The sequence below is a fragment of the Chroicocephalus ridibundus genome, chromosome 3 (assembly GCF_963924245.1).
Source record: "Chroicocephalus ridibundus chromosome 3, bChrRid1.1, whole genome shotgun sequence".
NCBI lineage: Eukaryota > Metazoa > Chordata > Aves > Charadriiformes > Laridae > Chroicocephalus > Chroicocephalus ridibundus.
The window spans coordinates 49,715,710-49,733,100 of NC_086286.1; the positions used below are offsets into that span (position 1 = coordinate 49,715,710).

The window sequence follows — 17,391 nt, forward strand, 5'->3', positions numbered from 1 at the left end:
GCCCTCCGGGCGGGCGGTGTGCTCCCTGGCAGGGCTACGCAGCCCTTCGCCTTTCCCTTCACTTTGGGAGCAGCGACAGTTTACGCACACGAGTGACCAATTTTATCCCTCATAGTTTCCCATAAGCAAAATCCCGTCGGAAGCAAGCCAGGGAGCAAACCCAAACAAACAAGAAGCGCAAGGGAGCGGGGCGGGGAGGGGGGGAGGGGGGGGCTCGCTTTCTCCTCGTGTGCAATCAGTAAAACACATATAGGGGCCACTTCGGGATTTGCCCAGGGAAGGGTTGGAGAGCAGCTGGCTGCGGTAATCTCCTCGGGAGACAAAGGAATGCCCCGTCCCAGGATCACAGGTAAACACACAACCATTGTCATGAAAATGAGGGGCTAGGATAGGGCCGGAGCAGATGATTTGCGATTTGAAAAAGGGGGCTGGGGGGGAGGGAAGGCCCAGAGCTGCTTATCTATCATCTGGCCTCGCTGTGTGCCAGCTGAGCCACGCGACTGCCCTTTCTTATTCTAATCAGCACATGCCTTTGCAACTTTGGGCTAACCTACACGCTAAACTTCTTAATCCCCCTCCCCGCACACGGCAAGGGCGGCGGAGCGCCCCTCCGGCACCTCCGCGCCCGCCGCCCACCCGCCTTGGGTCGGGGCGCCCGGCGGCGGGGATCCGGGCAGCCGCCAGCACCCCGGTCACGCCGCCGAGCCCGGGGCCAGCGGGGCAGCCAGAGCTCCGGCCCGGCGGCGCCCAGCATTGCCCTCCCCTCCCCTTCCCATCTCCTTCTCATCCCATCCCAAGCCATCCCATCCCGCACGGACAGGTGAAGGGGGCCTGCGGGGAGGGCTGCGGCGGAGGGGCAGCCGCGAACACATACCTCCGTAGGGACTATAGACCTAATTAAAATATTATGCACACTCGGCTACACATAGCTACACACGTACACGTCCCTCCGCCGACGCACCGTTCGCCATATGCCCGGAGCCGGCCGTCCCGGGAAAATTCAGGGTTGCGCGCCAGCGATGGCAGCGCGTCGCCCTAATTAACAGCCCCCCCCCGCTTTGAAGTGACTTTTCCCATCATCTGGCGGCTGATGGGGAGCTCTCGGCCGCGCTGCTGCGCGGCGGGACCGTAAATCCTCGCCGGGGCAGGAGCGGCGGGGGAGGGCGGCGTTGCGGGAAGGGTATCAATTAGGGGCGAGGGAGGGGGGAGCACAATACCCCACCAGCTCCGGCAAGCCGCTGGCAGGCGGGACAGGGCCCGCCGCGTCCCGGCCGTGCGGGGTCGCCGCCGCGCCCCGGCGGGGTCCCGGGCACAGCGCCCGCCCCCGGGGGGGTGCGTCCCGCCGCCGGCTCGCCCCGTCGGGGTGGGCAGAGCGTCGGGCGGGAGCGGGCGCGGGCGCCCGTCGGGGGCGGTGGGGCCCGGTGCGCGGGCGCGGTGAGCAGCGCGGGGGCGGGCGCGGGGGGCGGCGGGGGGCGGCGGGCGAGCGCGGTGCGGAGACACGCGGTTGGGAGCGAAAAAGCGCCATTTGGTTGGGAGCAGATGGCTGGCTGGGGGGCTGATCGCGTCTAAAGGCGTGTCATCCCCCTTCAGCGAGAATCCCTAAGGGCTCCCCTTGTCTTCGAAATCAATGAAAATTAAAGTGCAGAGAATGGATGAATAGTTAGACCTCGAGTCCCTCCTTTGTTCGCCTCAGCTACTGGTGGGCAGGAGTTAAACTACAACAGCCTCCTATAGAAACACTTAAGTTAAACAGTCTCCCCGTTAGCCCAGCATCTGAAAGAGAGAGGGAGAGGGGGGAAAAAAGCAGAAAAAGGAGCTTTCTGCTTGATTTCCCCAATACAGAATCGCGTGGCATAAATTAAGCCGGAGAAGAATGAGCGCCGTGGGCAGGATCCTGCCGGCTCTCACGGCGCCTTTCAGTCACGCTCAGCAGCGGTAATCGAGAAATCTGTGCCACGTCAATTTAACAAATACCCGGTACCGAAGGGGGGTTGTTAAGGATTTGGGGGCAAGTTTTTTCGGGTCTTTTTTTTTTTTTTTCTCTCCCTATCGCTAGGTTAAAGCCCTCGCGCGTGTAACTTTTTATTTCCAGTTTTTTAAGCAAGGGGATGCTCACGGACCAACTTTCTGTCTCTCGTAGATTAAAAGATCCGCGGTGATATATCACTTCTCGCCTCCACCCACGGGCTACCCCCAAATTTCAAGACATATATTGCCCCCCCCCGCCCCCCGACCCACTCGCTTAGTAAACCCGATACGAAATGATTTCTCCCCCGCCTCTTTCTCCGTTTCCCGAGGGTAACGCCGAATCAAAGTTTGCGAAGCAGCGGCAAGCCACTTGAAAAGATGTTGACGCTAGGTGGCAAAAGTAATGTACAGTTAAACCCGGGGTGGCTGCGGGGCGGTCCCCCCCGCCCCCGCTTCCCCGCTCCCCGCCGCAGAGGCCGGGCACCTCCGGGGCGGGGGGGCGGCCAGTCCTCCGGGGACCCGCCGCCCGCTCCGCTCCCTCCCCGGCCGCCTTCCCTGCGCCCTCGCACCGTGCATGCGGGATCGCTGCTCCCCTCTCTGCCCAGAGATAACTCCGGGGTAAAAAAAAATACTAAACCCCCACACATTCCTGTACATTTAAGCTTTCGCTTAAGCGTCGAGGGGCAGGGAGAAGAAGAGTACCTGGATGTAGGTGGCTCGTTCGACCAAAAGTAGATGTAAAGAACGCACACGTTGAGTGGCGAAACGTTGCTACAGTCTGGATGCTTGTTTAAGTACCGAGGGTACCTGCCTGGATTTGGGGTAGGTGCCACAAGTCCCCAGTAAATGAACGTGGGCAGCCACAGTCTTGGAACAGTCAAGAAGTGCTGGGCTGAATGAACTCATTAGTGATTTTCTTTTAATTGGTATTACCCAATGCTTTTACTTTAAGAAGTCTTTAAGATTTTTTTTTCCTAGCGCATTGTAAGATAATTTGTGATCTAGACATCTGCTTCAATGAAAGTCACATTTTGCCATGCAAATGCACGTTTCAACCCAATAAAGTCGCCATAATAAGGCTTTTAGCACGGCATACCTACAGTGAGGTTATTGTAGCCAAATCCTCTCCTTTCGCACACAAGCTTAATCTGTGCTGAAATGATCTGTTACAATTAAAATGACATTTACAGAGACAGTTACACCTTGCATCCTAATGAATCCGCCTGCGCCTACCGAAGGTGTTTAAACAGAGGGCCCGAACAAAGTGGAAAACCCCGCTTCGAGTGACATGCCAGAGTCAGCCTCCAACTTTTATCCCCCGCTTCCATCCATCATTAAGGAACTGCTCAAATGGTAATCATCTCTATCCCTCTTTCACCGCACCAGTAAACTCCTTTCCATGTTTTTAAGATCAAAACAAAAGTTCTAGTGTCTGATGGATATGTAAAAAAAAATAATAAGGTGACGGTTGGTGTAAAATTGGGTTGTGGTGGTGGATTTTTTTTTTTTCTTTACGGAGGGGGGAAGTGCTGGAAGGGATTTCTTTAAAAAATGTGCGGACATTGTTGTAGAGGCAGTAGCGTGCGCCGAGGGGAGCTCTTTCTCTCCCTCGCATTGTGCAGGGAGCAGGTGCTGTCTACATTACCATACAGCTGAGAGCACAAAGAGCTAACTGATTCAGCCCTCACACAATAACAAACGGCCTTAATGACAGCCACGCGAACGACACACACCAAACTCACTTTTTACTAAACTGAAGGAGGAAAAAAAAAAAGAGAGAGAGAGAGAGAGGGAGAGGTTGCTGGTGATGATGATAATAATCATAGAGCGGTGCGGGACCCGGGCGGAGCGGGTGACTCTCTCCGGCAGCGGTGGTGGCGGGGACGGGACCCGCGGAGCCCCGCACACGGGTCCCCTCCACGGGTCCCCTCCGCGAACCCGCCCGCGCCCTGCCCCGCCGCCGGGACCCCCGGGGACACCCCCCCCGCTTCCCTCCGCCGGGACCCCCGGGGACCCCGCTTCCCTCCGCCGGCGGGATGAGCGCGGCAAGGAGAGCCGAGGGAAGGGCGAGTCCCGGCTCGGTGCGCGCAAATTCATCCCCCCCCTTCCCCAGTTATCCCGGTTACGCCAAGGGGAAACGCGGTGTGAATTTCAAGGGATCGGATTCCCCTTGTTGTGGCTCGCTGGCTCCCACCTCCCTCGTCCCTTTAAAGCCGAAGATGCCCCTTGGAAGTGGTCATGATCACCGAGTCACTTTTTTGGGGGGCACGGCGGTTGCTTTTGCACGTTTCAAGAGGTAATTACAGACCGCCGTCCCCGGGGTTGTTTTCTCGCCGGAGCGTGTTGCGCTGCCTTCTCCCCGGTGCAGAGGGGGTGTTACCCTCTCCCCGGAGCAGAAGGGGGATTCTTGCGGTTACCAAATTTGCAGGAATGTAAATGAGCACGTTTTGTGAGCGCGGAGGGGAGGGGGAGGAGGGTTGCACATTTTACAGCTCACTGACCATTTGGCGATCCATTGAGAGGAGGGTTTGGAAAAGTGGCTCCTTTGTGACAGCTCTAGCCAGATTGGGGGGCTGCTCATTTGCATCTCATTAGGCATGCAGGCGGCCGGCGGGATATAAGGGAGGCAGGCGCCCAAGGAGAGGCAGATCCTTAGCGCTTCACCCTCGGAGAGAGCCGCCGAGCCGCGGAGCGGAGCGGAGCAGGGCAGGGCAGGGCAGAGCAGAGCAGGCACCCCCCTCCCCCGTCGGAGCACACCCGGACACGCTCAGTGCGCCGCTATTGAGACACGAGCTTATTTTTGTTGGCTGGGATTCCTCTAAAAACAAAAGTAAGCCCACAACAAGGGAAGAGAGCTTCGCTTCTTTTGCAAAAAAAAAAAAAGGGAAAAGAAAGGGGATCAAGGCTCCGACGTGACCTGCCCGCCGCCGCTGCCGTTTGACACCCACCAGCCCCGACGTGCGCAGGGCGAGCGCAGCCGCGCAGAGCCGCGCAGAGCCGCTCCCGCATCTCACCGCACCGGGAATTATCGCCGCTGCCGCCGCGTCCGCCGCTGCCTCTGCAGGGATTGCCAGATCGACGATTTTTAATCTTCCTTGGGAAGCCTTTTCTCTGCCTCTGTTGGGAATTAAGTTGCTTTTATTTTTTTTTTTTTAAGTTTTTGTTCCTGGAGAAAAGGAGGAGCACCGTGGATTGGGAAAGAAAAAGAGTTTAGCAGATTAATCTTAACCTTTTCTTTTTTTTTTTTCCTTCTTTTTTTTCTTTTTTCCCTTTCTTTTTCCTTTTGCCATCCGAAAGAGCTGTCAGTCGCCGACAGGCTACACCTAAAGGCATCGACAGAGGGAGAAAAAAAAAGTCAGAGACACTCCTGAAAGAAGGAGACCGTGACACTAACTCTTCCAGCTCTGCTGGGGCGAGCGGCTTTGGCCGCTGTGTTTTTTCTCTTCCCCCGAGAGACACTTTCCCCTTTCCCCTCGGACGAGAAGACAAGGGGGAGGAAAGCGAGGGCACCAGAGCTGCCCCTCCAAAATGGGAGGTCGGTTTCTGCTGACGCTCGCCCTCCTCTCGGTGCTGCTGAGCCACTGCCAGGTAAGTGCCCGCGGCGTTGGGGGCAGAAAGACCTGCGGTGGTCCCTGCACCTGGGGGTCCCGCGGGGGTGCCGGGGACTGTCGCTGCCTGTTGCAGCCGGGAGAAGCAGGGAGGGGGCTCGGGGAGGGGGGTGTCAGTCCCGCGGACGCCCGGCGGGCCGGGGGAGCGGGCTGCCCGGCGGGCTGACGGCCGCTGTCCCCTCCCCGCAGGTCGGCTGCTCCGGGGTCTTCGAGCTGAAGCTGCAGGAGTTTGTCAATAAGAAGGGGCTGCTCAGCAACCGCAACTGCTGCCGCGGGGGCGGCCCCGGCGGCGGCGGGCTCCAGCAGTGCGACTGCAAGACCTTCTTCCGCGTCTGCCTCAAGCACTACCAGGCCAGCGTCTCCCCCGAGCCGCCCTGCACCTACGGCAGCGCCATCACCCCCGTCCTCGGCGCCAACTCCTTCAGCGTCCCCGACGGCGCGGGCGGCGCCGACCCCGCCTTCAGCAACCCCATCCGCTTCCCCTTCGGCTTCACCTGGCCCGTAAGTGGGGGAGCAGCAAGGGTTGTGGGGGGGCGACCCTCGACCCGTCCTGTCCCATCCCATCCCACACCCTCCAGCCGCCCCAGCCGGGCGAACGCCCACCTGAGGGGCCGCCAAGCCCCCGAGGGTCTCTTGGGGGAATGTGTGTATGACTAACCCCTGGAGGGCTGGGGGAGCTGCCTCCCGGCCCTGCCCACTCTCACGCTCTCCCGGGGGGTTGTCTCTGCTCCTTCTTTCCCCAGGGCACCTTCTCGCTCATCATCGAGGCTCTGCATACGGACTCACCTGACGACCTCACCACAGGTAACTGTCCTGAAACAGACCCTTCCCCGGAATAAACCCAACCCCGTGGCCCCACTCAGCCCCTCTCTCTGCAGTGTGCAGTGTGTTTGCCCCATCCCATCCCTGCTCCTCTTTGGGAGACCATGGGAAGAGAGGCCAACCTGTTGGCACACAGCCCTATCATCCTGTCCCTGTGGTTCCCGTCCCACCAGAAATCCCCCGTTGAGCATCTCCCTACACCCCTGCTGGCTTCGGGCTCTCTGACAACACTTCCCCTCTCCACTTTCATACAGAAAACCCCGAGCGCCTCATCAGCCGCCTGGCCACCCAGAGGCACTTGGCGGTGGGTGAAGAGTGGTCCCAGGACCTGCACAGCAGTGGCCGCACTGACCTCAAGTACTCCTATCGCTTCGTGTGCGATGAGCACTACTACGGAGAAGGCTGCTCTGTCTTCTGTCGCCCCCGGGATGATGCCTTTGGTCACTTCACTTGCGGAGAGCGTGGCGAGAAAGTCTGCAACCCGGGCTGGAAAGGCCAGTACTGCACTGAGCGTAAGTGTCCACCTTCTTGTCTCCTTGGGCCCCGGTTGCAGCAGTGTCCCCTGAGCTCTCGGGGAGGGGGGATGACACACGTTTCTCTGACATCAGGCCCCATGGGAGAGGGGGAACTACAGTGGGTGGAGGTCTGGTGCTGTGTACAAGCTTTACTGATGTCAGGGACAGGAGGTCTTCAGCATTGCCAGAGAAACTTAACGCAGACAGCCCCTTCTCAAGCTAATAAAATGTCAGTGTCAACATTACACTCTTTACTCATTTGCTGTACACATCAAATCTGATAGAAAAATGTTCAGTAGTTGCTTGAGGATTTATTAAAATACATCGGGACTGCTTTTTATACCTAGCCACCCCTTCAAACAGAGTATATTGATATCATCATCTACATGATGCACGGCTTCAGGAGAGGGAGCTAGGCTTTGGCAGCATCCATGTGGCAGGCCTATTGGTAGGCTCATTATGGTCTGATGTCTTGCCACCTTACACTGAGAAAAGTATTGGGAGGTACAAGATAATTCTTTGTGGCCTCTAGACCGTATGTTTCTCATTTGGGGTACTCATAAACTGCCAGTAACAGAGATTGTTCCACAAGAACATTCAGCTTCTTCCCCATCTCTCTTCTGTGCCATTGTCAAGATCATTACCACTAATAAAGTAGTGAAGGACATGAGTTTTAAAGTACACCTGAGCTTGAAGTTGTTGAGGAATGGGGTGTGTTGATACAGCAGGAAAAGCTGGGACAGTAAGCAGATCAGAGAGAGGATGGTCAGAGATGTCAGATGCCTCCAGCCTTGTACAAGATTACTGCCCTTTGTAGATCCATAGCGGTGTACACCCAAACATGCACACATTGCTCCTGCAGCAGCATGTGATGGCATTCTCTGTTTGTGTGTAGACACGGATCTGAAGTAGCTGGCAGATGACGAACTGGGTGAGTGCTCCTCCCCAGTCATCAAAGTGCCAGGCAGGCAGGGAGAAAACAGTTACAGGCTACAAAGCAGCCTCTTGGTTTTCTTCTTCTTGTGTTTTTGTTTTTCTTAAAGCCCACCTACACTGTGGTCTCAGCTGAGCTGCTACCAAATGACCCCAGATTGATTATTCAGACTGTTAGTGACTGCTAGGATGCTTTTAGCAGTTCATGGTACAATGTTGCACAATAAACAGCAGGCAGAGGGGCTCGCATTTCCTTTGATAGTGTTTTAAATAGGAACTACAACCTTTCCCATGATCAAAAGTGCCTAGCCCAGTTGTGTCAAGGGGTGGGGAAAAAGGAAGCATTTTGATAATGAGCTCTTTTGGGGCTGTCAGCACTTTTGGATGCCTGTACATCGCTGCTCTTCCCATAGCAAAGTAGAAGGCTGTCCGTCTTTCTTGACTTGTTACGTACGCTCTTCGCTCTGCTTTCCCTCTCAGAAAAAAAAAGCTTATAACAGCGAGGCAAACCTACTAGGCAGGGGAGATGTGTTTATGTGTGCATGCAAAAAGAATGTTTTGCCGTTAGCGAGCGGAGCTGCCAGTCGCAGATTGCTTCCCGTCGCCTTGCCCCCAGCTCCATTCTTTCCAACTTGGAGGCGATCTGATTATCAGCGCCGATTCTTTCTTTCTTTTTCTTCCCCCCCTCCCCTTCCCCTCACATGCCATTGTCTCTGGCTGGCTTTGTTGAATTAAAACTTTGCAGTGCCTGCTTAATGAGTTCCATAACCAGGCGAAGTAATGAGCAGAAGTCCCTTTTTTCCCTTCCCTCATCCTCCCTCCCGCTGGCCCGCTTACCTCTTTTACCAGGGCTGCACCCACCCGCCCGCCCCTTTTCGGAGCAGGATGGAGAGGCGGGGGGCTGTGGGGGGAAGGAGGGAGGAAGAACTTTAGACTTATTTATTTGAATAAGAAAAAAAAAAAAGTTTTTTTGCAGCGAAATCACGCGCGTGCCATAGATTAGCTGTGGGCAGGGATAGGCTGCCCGGCCGCCGGCCGCCGGCCCCATTGGCTCCGGGGCCGGGGTATTGTTGCAGTGGGGCAGCTGCTGGGAGAGAATAGACAATAGAGCAGCTGTCTTGCACTGGCACCCTGCACACCAGCTGTCCACTCTTATCTGCACACACACTTTCGGGGGATATTAAGAGGTGGAGCTGTGTGCATAGAATTGGAAAAAAGGACTTCTGACCCTCACTGGGAAGGGAAGGGGGGGTGGGGGGGTGAGGGGCTGTGGGGAAGGGAGCAATTGTGAGCCCTCTTTTGTCTGTGTGCAACTGTATTAAGAAGAATGCTCATCCCTGGCGATAAGTAAAGTGCCCAGTTACGGGGCGAGATCAATACTCCTGCAGACTCCAGAGATTAACTCAGCTGCGCTTAACTGCCCCGACCTAGTAAAAAGGGCTCGCTCCCCACCCGCAAGGTGCTCTCGGGATCGGACTTGTAAAAGGGAAGCGCTCGGGGCCCCAGCGCTGATGTCTCTCTCTGCTTGGTTTGTTTACAGCGATTTGTTTGCCTGGATGTGATGAGCAACACGGCTTTTGCGACAAACCTGGGGAATGCAAGTAAGTTTTCCAGCTCGCCTCCTGCTCCCTTCTTTGTCTTTAACGTTGATGCTCTGGTGTTAAGTAAACCATTGGTCATTGGAAGGGTCGGTTTAAATGCCTTTCTTCATATTAGATGGTAATTTGAGAAATCCAGGTGATGCCAGATCAAAGTATAAATCTACAAGTCAAACATCAGTGCCATTAATATTAACCTAATGAGTTTACAGTGCTGTGTGTAAGGTTTAGCTGTTTGTTACTAGAGTAAACAAATTAACTACCTGGAACCACGGCTCTATCTAAGGAAGTGGAAGAAATAGCTGGGACCGATGAAAGCTGATGCTACGGTTGGACTCGGTGACTTTCTCACATGAAGGATCACTGAGGGCTTTTAGGAAACTTGATCCCTGGCATCAGTGTGTTTGCAGAGTTTGCGATAGGGTTTCCAACTGTGAGAAGTCTAAATCTGACGAGACTTTGTTGTTGGTTTTTTTTTTCAGATGCAGAGTGGGTTGGCAGGGGCGATATTGTGATGAGTGCATCCGATACCCAGGCTGCCTTCACGGTACCTGTCAGCAGCCGTGGCAGTGCAACTGCCAGGAAGGCTGGGGTGGCCTTTTCTGCAACCAGGGTGAGTTCTCAGTCCTTGTCTGAGCGTCTGTTTTAAAACGCAGAAAGCAAGCGGCTATTTCCAGCTCACCCACCCTGTGCTAGCCTTGCAAAGTAGCAAGTACCTTGACCGCCCTCTTTTTTAAAAAAAATCTTTTGCAGACCTGAACTACTGCACCCACCACAAGCCCTGCAAGAACGGTGCCACATGCACCAACACTGGTCAGGGGAGCTACACTTGTTCTTGCCGACCCGGGTACACAGGCTCCAACTGTGAGATTGAAATCAATGAATGTGACGCCAACCCTTGCAAGAATGGTGGAAGCTGCACTGTAAGTTTGAGTTGCTTGTGCCATTTGAAACCACAAGGGTGGAGTCAATGTCAGTTTTACTGATTTATTTTTTTTTCCAAAATCCTTTTTTGGATTTCAAAGCAACTTCAGATAAATATTTTGACCGTTTCTCATTTCTTCCCCCCAGGATCTCGAGAACAGCTATTCCTGTACCTGCCCCCCGGGCTTCTATGGTAAAAACTGTGAGCTGAGCGCAATGACTTGTGCTGATGGACCATGCTTCAATGGTGGGAGATGCACTGACAACCCTGATGGGGGATACAGCTGCCGCTGCCCACTGGGTTATTCTGGGTTCAACTGTGAAAAGAAAATCGATTACTGCAGTTCCAGCCCTTGTGCTAATGGTAAGGCCAAAGATGCTACAGTGAGCTTCTAAAATGAGACCATCCAGTTACTTTGGCTTCTGGTCTGTTCATAGCAAGGCCCACTGATCAATCATGGTCTATGTGATGTCAATAGTTGACTTGGTGGAGGAACTGTACTTAAAAAGTAATGGTGTGGTTTGGGCCACTGCTGCAGATTGCATTTTCTCAAGGCGTGACTGTGGCCAGGTAACTTGGCCTGAAGCTTCATGCATAAAAACGTGGAGGATTGTATTTAAAAATGTTCTGCAAAGACTCTTTGAGGTCTGTGGATGCAAAATGCCATACGAGTGCTAAATATTATTACTAGCAATCTGGTAACAGTAATCTTCCTGTTTTGAATAAACTAGTGAAGACTTTCTTTACTGCAGTCCTCCTTATTCATCATCACTCAAACTCTGTAACATGAGGTTGTGGTATTAACCTGATCTGGACTAGCTTTGTTGTCCAAGCTGAGTGAAATGTCAAAAAGGGAATAGGATGGAGAATGAAAAATAGAACTGATTAACAAATATCTTCCTTAAAAAAACCCCATACTTTTTATGGTGGAGTGGGCTTGTCAAAGGTTGAGCTAACCTCTCAAAAAGAAAACTTTTCTCAGCTGCCGGTTGCGATGGTTGTCCTGAGAGCAACAGGTGGGAGGCTGTCGGGTCTGCCTGTCCACCACTCGGTGCTCATCCCCTTTGATGTCTTGCAGGAGCCCAGTGCGTCGATCTGGGGAACTCTTACATATGCCAGTGCCAGGCTGGCTTCACTGGGAGACACTGTGATGATAACGTGGACGACTGCGCCTCCTTTCCCTGCGTCAATGGAGGGACCTGCCAGGATGGCGTCAATGACTATTCCTGCACCTGCCCCCCGGGATACAATGGGAAGAACTGCAGCACCCCGGTGAGCAGATGTGAACACAACCCTTGCCACAACGGGGCCACCTGCCACGAAAGAAACAACCGCTATGTCTGTGAGTGCGCCCGGGGGTACGGCGGGCTCAACTGCCAGTTTTTGCTCCCCGAGCCGCCTCAGGGACCGGTCATTGTTGACTTCACCGAGAAGTACACGGAAGGCCAGAACGCCCAGTTCCCCTGGATCGCTGTCTGCGCCGGGATTATTCTGGTGCTCATGCTGCTGCTGGGGTGTGCAGCTGTGGTCGTCTGCGTCAGGCTCAGGGTGCAGAAGAGGCACCACCAGCCTGATGCCTGCAGGAGCGAGACGGAGACCATGAACAACCTAGCGAACTGCCAGCGCGAGAAGGACATTTCCATAAGTGTCATTGGTGCCACTCAGATTAAAAACACAAACAAGAAAGTAGACTTTCACAGCGATAACTCTGATAAAAATGGCTACAAAGTCAGATACCCATCAGTGGATTACAATTTGGTGCATGAACTCAAGAATGAGGACTCTGTTAAAGAGGAGCACAGCAAATGTGAAGCCAAGTGTGAAACGTATGATTCAGAGGCAGAGGAGAAAAGTGCAGTACAACTAAAGAGGTATCTCTCACATCCAAGCGCGGGGGGCAGCTTGACTCTGAAGGGTGTGTGTGTGTAGCATTAAGCAACAGCCATGTGACCTATGTTGTCTCTTTTTTGTCCTCCATAGTGATACTTCTGAAAGAAAACGACCAGATTCAGTATATTCCACGTCAAAGGACACAAAGTACCAGTCGGTGTATGTCATATCAGAAGAGAAAGATGAGTGCATCATAGCAACTGAGGTTAGTATACTGCCTGGCAGTTGGAGCAGCAGAGAAAAGTCTCGATGCGCGACCCTCACCTAACACACGTCAGGGCAGCTAAACTGTTTTCCTTGGTGCCGCGGTGATTTGTACCTGCTGAAATCCAGCCAGCTCGAGCTTGTCGTGCTGTGGATACTGTAAAGACAAGCTCAGTGACTTGCTGCACTGGCAGTTATGGGTACGATGAGCTTTGCACACAAGGGTACAATGATAGTGTGGTTGTGGTCTGCAGACTTACCCCTTAGTGTCCTTCATGGAGAGCCCGTTCTTGCCTGGTGTAAAGAGAGAGTCCCAACCCTCTGCAGCTTTATAGCCCTCTTCTTACTTTCCGTTAACCTCTCCTGATCTCTGCTCATGTTTTCTCTCACCAGGTGTAAACCAGAGGCGATATGGCAAGGTGGTTGTTCAGAACAATTTCAGAGGAGACGTGCCCCGATGAATGCTGCTGAAAGAGGAATGGGAGATAGATTCCTTCACTGACTGCTGCTGAGAAACTAAATTCAGGCTTGAGCTGGTTCTCTACTGAAGTTAGCAAAGTGACTGCAAAATAAAGAAACCAGATGGACACCAGGCAAGGGTCTGTGTTCAAGGATTACTGTTGCACTGCCTTTTACGAATTTTATCATTGCACTATGGTCAGTTGCTTTTCTATATATATTTAAATGAATGGACTTAATTACTACATAAGAAGCATGCACTGCCTGAAGTGTATATTTTGGATTCTTATGAGCCAGTCTTTTCTTGAATTAGAGACACAAACACTGCCTTTATTGTCTTTTTTGATACTAAAATGTGTTTTTACTAGGTGAGAAAAAGTGTGTTATTTTTTTGAATCTGTAAAAATATTTTCATGATAATTGTAAAGCTTGAGTATTTTGTGATGTTCATTTTTTTTATAATTTAAATTTTTTGGTAAATATGTACAAAGGCACTTCGGGTCTATGTGACTATATTTTTTTGTATATAAATGTATTTATGGAATATTGTGCAAATGTTATTTGAGTTTTTTTTACCGTTTTGTTAATGAAGAAATTCATTTTTAAAATATTTTTCCAAAATAAATATTATTAATGATGATCAGAGTGCTATGTTTATTTTGTTACCAATGATAAACTGACTGAACCTTGCAGCCAGGCATCTGACAGGCTTCTGTGGGCTCATGGGTGGATGGAGTAGGTCTGAGACCTATCACAAAGACTGGGGAACAACTTGTTCTGTGTAGACCCCCCCCGGACTCTTTCCCCTCCTAAGCTTCTGAACTGTTGAGTGCATGGTTGTACTCACTCTTACCCCAAATGCAAGTGCCGGTCAAAACCTCGAGTAATGTTTGCTCAGTCATGTTGGACTGTGTATATATAAACACATTCGGCATCACTTCCCGAGGAAGAGCAACATGAGCGCAGTGCATTGCAATCCAGACACGGGGCTTGTCGTGACTCAGCTCTTCATTTCTCTCACTTGCCTGGAGCCCAGGGGAGTCTGGGACACTCAGGGCATGTCAGCAAGGGCCCCCCGGCTCAGGCCTTTGCTGCACACCCATGGGTTGTGAGGTCCCCCAGTCACACCTGCCGGGGGATGGCACTTTCCTCCCTGGGAAAGGGTGACACTGAATTGACTGGTGGCCACAGCTTTCCTGTCTGTGATACCTGCCTGAAGTATTAGTTGCACCTCTGGTTTCAACTCTGCCCCTGGTCCCTGCTGCCTTCATACTGGGGCAGGGTGTGATCCCATCCCCTGGCTTGGCCCCGAATGCTCAGGCAATTTCCCCAGTTTAACTTGCCCCAACTAGCTCTCCTTCAGGTTGTGCTGCATGTTAAAACAGAAATGGGAGAAGTGTTCTTCCGCTTCAGGAAGAAAAGGAAAATCTAGGAAATAAATAATTCACTTTTTGATTCATTAAAGCTGAACCCACCCCAATCATTGTGGGCCACCTCCTGCGTCTTCTGGGACCTGAAGAAAATATGCTGTTTTCATTCCCTTCAGGGGAGGGGGATGCAATCCTAAACACAAAGAATGGGTTAGAAGATATGATCAAGCGATTATCGCAGCTGGTGATCTATAACTGTAAAGTATATAGGTGCTCCCCTTGTTTTAGTGTACATAAGTATGTGAACCACTGGAACTGTAGTTGGTGTGCGATCAATAGAAAAATCACGCTGACAGCAGGGGCTTGTCCGCCCTTACAGATCCTTGCTAAGCCAAAATTTAGACAAGATCTACTCACTCACTTCTCATGAAGTGGCTCACCAGGGTAATCCTCTTCATTTATCCCAAAGTGTCTTTTTAGGGAGAGTTTGCATGAGGAGAGTGATGGGAGGTATTAAAAACCAGAGTGTCAGCGATGGTCCGAAGAGCATTTTCAATCTGAGCAGTAACATAACAACCTGCCAATAACCAGTCAATGCATCATATATTAAAGGAGGCATGAAGGTGTGTATGGCACCAGGTGTTCAGAGCAACATAATTTCACAGATTAGGCAAACAAGTGAGCCTTGGTAGGTTTTATTGCCACCTCCGTTGCTGACTTGCTCTTCAACCTTGGGCAAATCACTTTATTTCTCTCTGTTTCCTCTTCTTCCCAAGCTTTTTGGAGCAGGTTTGTCTCTTACGACGTACTGCGCAGTCAGTGCCATGGTCTCAGCTGGGCCCTCTTAATGCTGCTTCTGTAGAAATAGCAATCACTAACGGAAGGTCATTGATGGCTGAGTGCCTCTGTAATGTCAGGTCTTTAGAGCTGCAGCAAGTAGTACTTTAATATGGTGTCAGATAAAGGTCTGGAAAAGCACACAGCTCCTTGCTCTTGTAAAGAGGCACAGCACTGGCGTCTACCTAACTTCGCTTAAAAATAAAACAGCTTCAGAAAGCTCAGTTTGTCCAAGTGTGCTAATTACCAGAAGTGTTGAGCTTGATGAGCGAAGGAAAATGGACTATGGGCAAAGAGAAGGGCATGGTCTTGTCCTTCTGAAGCACCTTCTGAAATGATGGCTGTGCATATGAGCCCAATGGCATCTTCTGTTTCTGCCTTGAGCAGTGTTGGGGCTACCACCACATGTAGCATTTATTTCTTGTACAGGAATACTAAGTCCCCCAAAACCTGAGTGTGTGTGCGTTTACTGGGACTCTTGGTGACTGGAGCAGGTTGAGGTGTGTAGTGTGGAGCACTGGATCCATGCTCCTCACCTCTAGTTCCAGGGCCTTTCTGGGAAAAAAAAGAGGACGATCTGGGCAGGGGGTGGAAGTGTTGTATGCATTTGCTTGGGCGGGAGCGGGTGGCCCCGGCAGGCCCAGCCGTGTGTGCAGGTGATGCAGGCTGTGATGAGGGGCAGCCATGGTGCCTGCCCTCCCTGGCCCTGCCAGGGCAGCGCTTGCCCGGGTTTGGGAGCGCTGCTGCCAAAAAGCGGCAGGAACCTGCCTGTCAGCAGGGTCTCCGAAAGGCCTCCTCGATCTAAAACGAGAGGAAAGCCTGCCTGGGGAGGCCGTTTAGCCAGGACAGCTGAGAATTCAGGGCCTGATCCAAAGCCCATTAAAATTAATGGAACGGCTCCAACGAGCTGCAGGGACACGTGGCACCGTGCCCCTCCTGACACAGCACATCTCCAGCTCTCCCCGGGGAAGCTGCACACACCGATGCTGCGCGTGTCCCTGCAGGAGGGGACATGAAAGCCCATTCCCGGTCTAGCTGGCTCATCCCCCCGATGCCAGGACCTTGGGGGCCTGGGGTCCCTCCTCAGGCCATCGCTGTGGCACCGTCCCTTCATGTCCCCACCTCGACCTGCACCATCCCCTCCCCTCCGCCCAGGGAGGGCTTGGCCCTGTTCGGTGCCAGGTCTCAACAGAGTGGGCGGAGAGGACACCCCTCAGCCTGTGCCTCTGCCTGCAAACCTGTTTCTCTGTGGCAATCAGCAACGTATTTTGCAGGGCTGGCATGGATAGGACACGTCAGAGGCTCAAAGGCACTGAGAGAGCAGGAGAGGTTAGATGCAGGGAGGGATTAGCTGCCCTGTCTGTGCAAGGGGTCTGTTTAAGCGAGGCGTGTCACAGCTTTCGAAACGTAAGAAGCTCTGGGTTCAGACGGCATGTCTCGGGTTTAATGGCAAGACATGGGGTTATAAGTTGCTTTAAATTGATATTTGTGCTTACTGTGCACACAGTGCGGGAGGACGGCTTTGGGCGTCAGGAAACTTGGGTACTATTCCTGTCTCGGCCGCAGACTAGATGTGTAACCTTGGGAGAGGAAGGATGGTCTTGTGGTCAAGGCACTGCGGAGGGACTCAGGAGGGCCCCCTTCTATTTCCAGTGCTCCCTCCAGACTTCCTGTGCAACCTTGGACCTGTGTCACTTAATCTTTCCAGGGCCTTAGGAAAATGGGGGCCTCCTGGTTGTGCTAAGAGGGAGAAGGTCATCTGTGCTTCTGAGAGGATGCTGCAGTGGTGGGGAATGTTAAAATACCCTCCAAGGCAAGTAAGGCTATTTCCTATCTCTGCATGTCAGAGTGCTTGTCTGCGAGGTGGCGAGCTATTTTTGTAAAGCGCTTGGAGATTCTTGCATGGAATAAAGACCCCTGTCACAATTGACACATCCATCATCTCAGAGAGGATACGTAAACCCTGCACTGGCAGCAAGGAGACAGACTGGCGGGGGGGGATGGATGCAGCTGCGGTGGTAGAAGCGTGTGTGCAGCGCTGTGCAGGGGGAACGTGATGCAGCTGCGTGCCCATGGGCCAGAAAGGATGCCACTCGCGGCTGTGTTAATGTGGGGGGACCACAGTGCCATCAGCCTCCTCTCACAGATCGGCACCTGCAACCAACGTCTGCAGCTGGCTCTCTGCTGTAGCAGGCTCTCTTCCAGCAAAACCATTTTGCAGGTAGAGGTACAGGTTAAACTTGGCTTGGGACTGTGGGGGGC

At 52.8% G+C, this 17,391-nt stretch overlaps 1 protein-coding gene across 3 annotated transcripts; it reads left to right on the forward strand.

The window, feature by feature from the left end:
* The first annotated feature begins 286 nt into the window (after nucleotides 1-286).
* DLL1 (delta like canonical Notch ligand 1) lies at nucleotides 287-12,990 on the forward strand. Of its 3 annotated transcripts, none has more exons than XM_063329100.1 (11): nucleotides 287-349; nucleotides 5,266-5,556; nucleotides 5,766-6,077; nucleotides 6,320-6,380; nucleotides 6,653-6,910; nucleotides 9,387-9,447; nucleotides 9,927-10,057; nucleotides 10,198-10,367; nucleotides 10,516-10,732; nucleotides 11,448-12,240; nucleotides 12,350-12,730. In XM_063329100.1, exons 2-11 carry the CDS (start codon nucleotides 5,497-5,499, stop codon nucleotides 12,525-12,527), a joined length of 2,241 nt encoding a protein of 746 aa, XP_063185170.1. In that variant the 5' UTR covers nucleotides 287-349; nucleotides 5,266-5,496; the 3' UTR covers nucleotides 12,528-12,730. The 3 variants fall into 3 exon arrangements, with proteins under 3 accessions (XP_063185170.1, XP_063185169.1, XP_063185172.1); XM_063329099.1 differs by lacking the exon at nucleotides 287-349 and adding an exon at nucleotides 4,161-4,798; XM_063329102.1 differs by lacking the exon at nucleotides 287-349 and adding an exon at nucleotides 12,857-12,990 and having other exon boundaries at nucleotides 4,994-5,556; nucleotides 12,350-12,464.
* Nucleotides 12,991-17,391: the final 4,401 nt, after the last annotated feature.